This window comes from Mus caroli, chromosome 7 (assembly GCF_900094665.2).
Source record: "Mus caroli chromosome 7, CAROLI_EIJ_v1.1, whole genome shotgun sequence".
Classification (NCBI taxonomy): domain Eukaryota; kingdom Metazoa; phylum Chordata; class Mammalia; order Rodentia; family Muridae; genus Mus; species Mus caroli.
The window spans coordinates 28,299,350-28,300,549 of NC_034576.1; the positions used below are offsets into that span (position 1 = coordinate 28,299,350).

At 48.2% G+C, this 1,200-nt stretch overlaps 1 protein-coding gene across 1 annotated transcript in view; it reads right to left on the reverse strand.

Annotated features, from left to right (window-relative positions):
- Ryr1 (ryanodine receptor 1) overlaps nucleotides 1-1,200 on the reverse strand; it is a 127,037-nt gene that overhangs the window by 77,814 nt on the left and 48,023 nt on the right. Inside the window, exon 38 of the mRNA XM_021168604.1 lies at nucleotides 720-866. Coding sequence (XP_021024263.1) covers nucleotides 720-866 — 147 coding nt within the window. The remainder of the gene's footprint in view (nucleotides 1-719; nucleotides 867-1,200) is intronic.

Consider the following 1,200-nt stretch of genomic DNA (forward strand, 5'->3'; position numbering starts at 1 on the left):
CCCTCCCTCCCTCCCTCCCTCCCCTGGCTTCTGCAGCCACCTAAACACACACACAAAAACACACACACACACACAAAGGCCACCATTAATCGCAGCACTCAGGAGGCAGAGGCAGGAGGATTTCTGTGAGTTTGAGGCCAGCCTAGTTTACATAGCAAGTCCCAGGTCTACATAGAGACCTCCTCTGAAAACAAAGCAACCTCACCCTCAAAACACCCAAAAACAAAAAAGAAAAAAAACAAAAACAAAAAACCCAAACCTCCCCATACCCAAACCCCAACCCCCTCAACAAAGACAACCAAAAACCAAACCAAACCAAAAAAAGTTACAGGATCAAACGTCTACCAACATTAGAGACTCTGTCTAGGGCGCAGCTAATACACAGTTTGTGACCCCAACACGGACCTGGGTTTTCTAATTCCTCCTCTCAGTATGAGAGAAACTGAAAACAAGGACCACGAGGACACAAGCCACCACAGTCTTGGAGCTGTCACCATCCCGGGCTAGATGCACCTCTGCTCTGGTATGTAACACTGCCACACGGTCATCCATCGCAGCCCGCCCATTTGCACAGTCAGCCACAGCCCGCACATGAGGCCACCTCTCCAGGCACCGTCATCTCTCCCAACTCTTGCTTTCCTGTTCCTTCACAGGATCGAGCTATAGAGAGCTTGGAGCTGCCTGCCCCGCCCTGACTCGCCCTGGTCCCCAGTCCTCACGAGGCTTGTGCTCCTCAGGTGCCGCCTCCTCCTCAGGCTTCTCCTCTGTCTTCTTCACCAGCTTTACTTTTTCCAACAAGCTCATGAGGCGGCTTCCCAGAGTGCTCTCCTCCTCGGGCTCCTCCTCCTCTCCCTCCAGCTGGATTCCTGGAGGTGGGTAAGATAGTATGGGACGCCACTCTAGTGCTTGCTTATTCATCTATTCATTCATTCATTCATTCATTCATTCACTCATTCATTCTCTCACTCATTCATTAATCCATTCATTCATTCACTCATTCATTCATTAGCCCATTCATTCATTTACTCACTCACTCATTAGCCCATTCACTCACTCACTCATTCATTAATCCATTCATTCACTCACTCACTCATTCATTCACTCACTCATTCATTCACTCACTCATTCATTCACTCACTCACTCATTCATTAGCTCATTCACTCACTCACTTACTCACTCACTCATTCATTTTTTTTTTT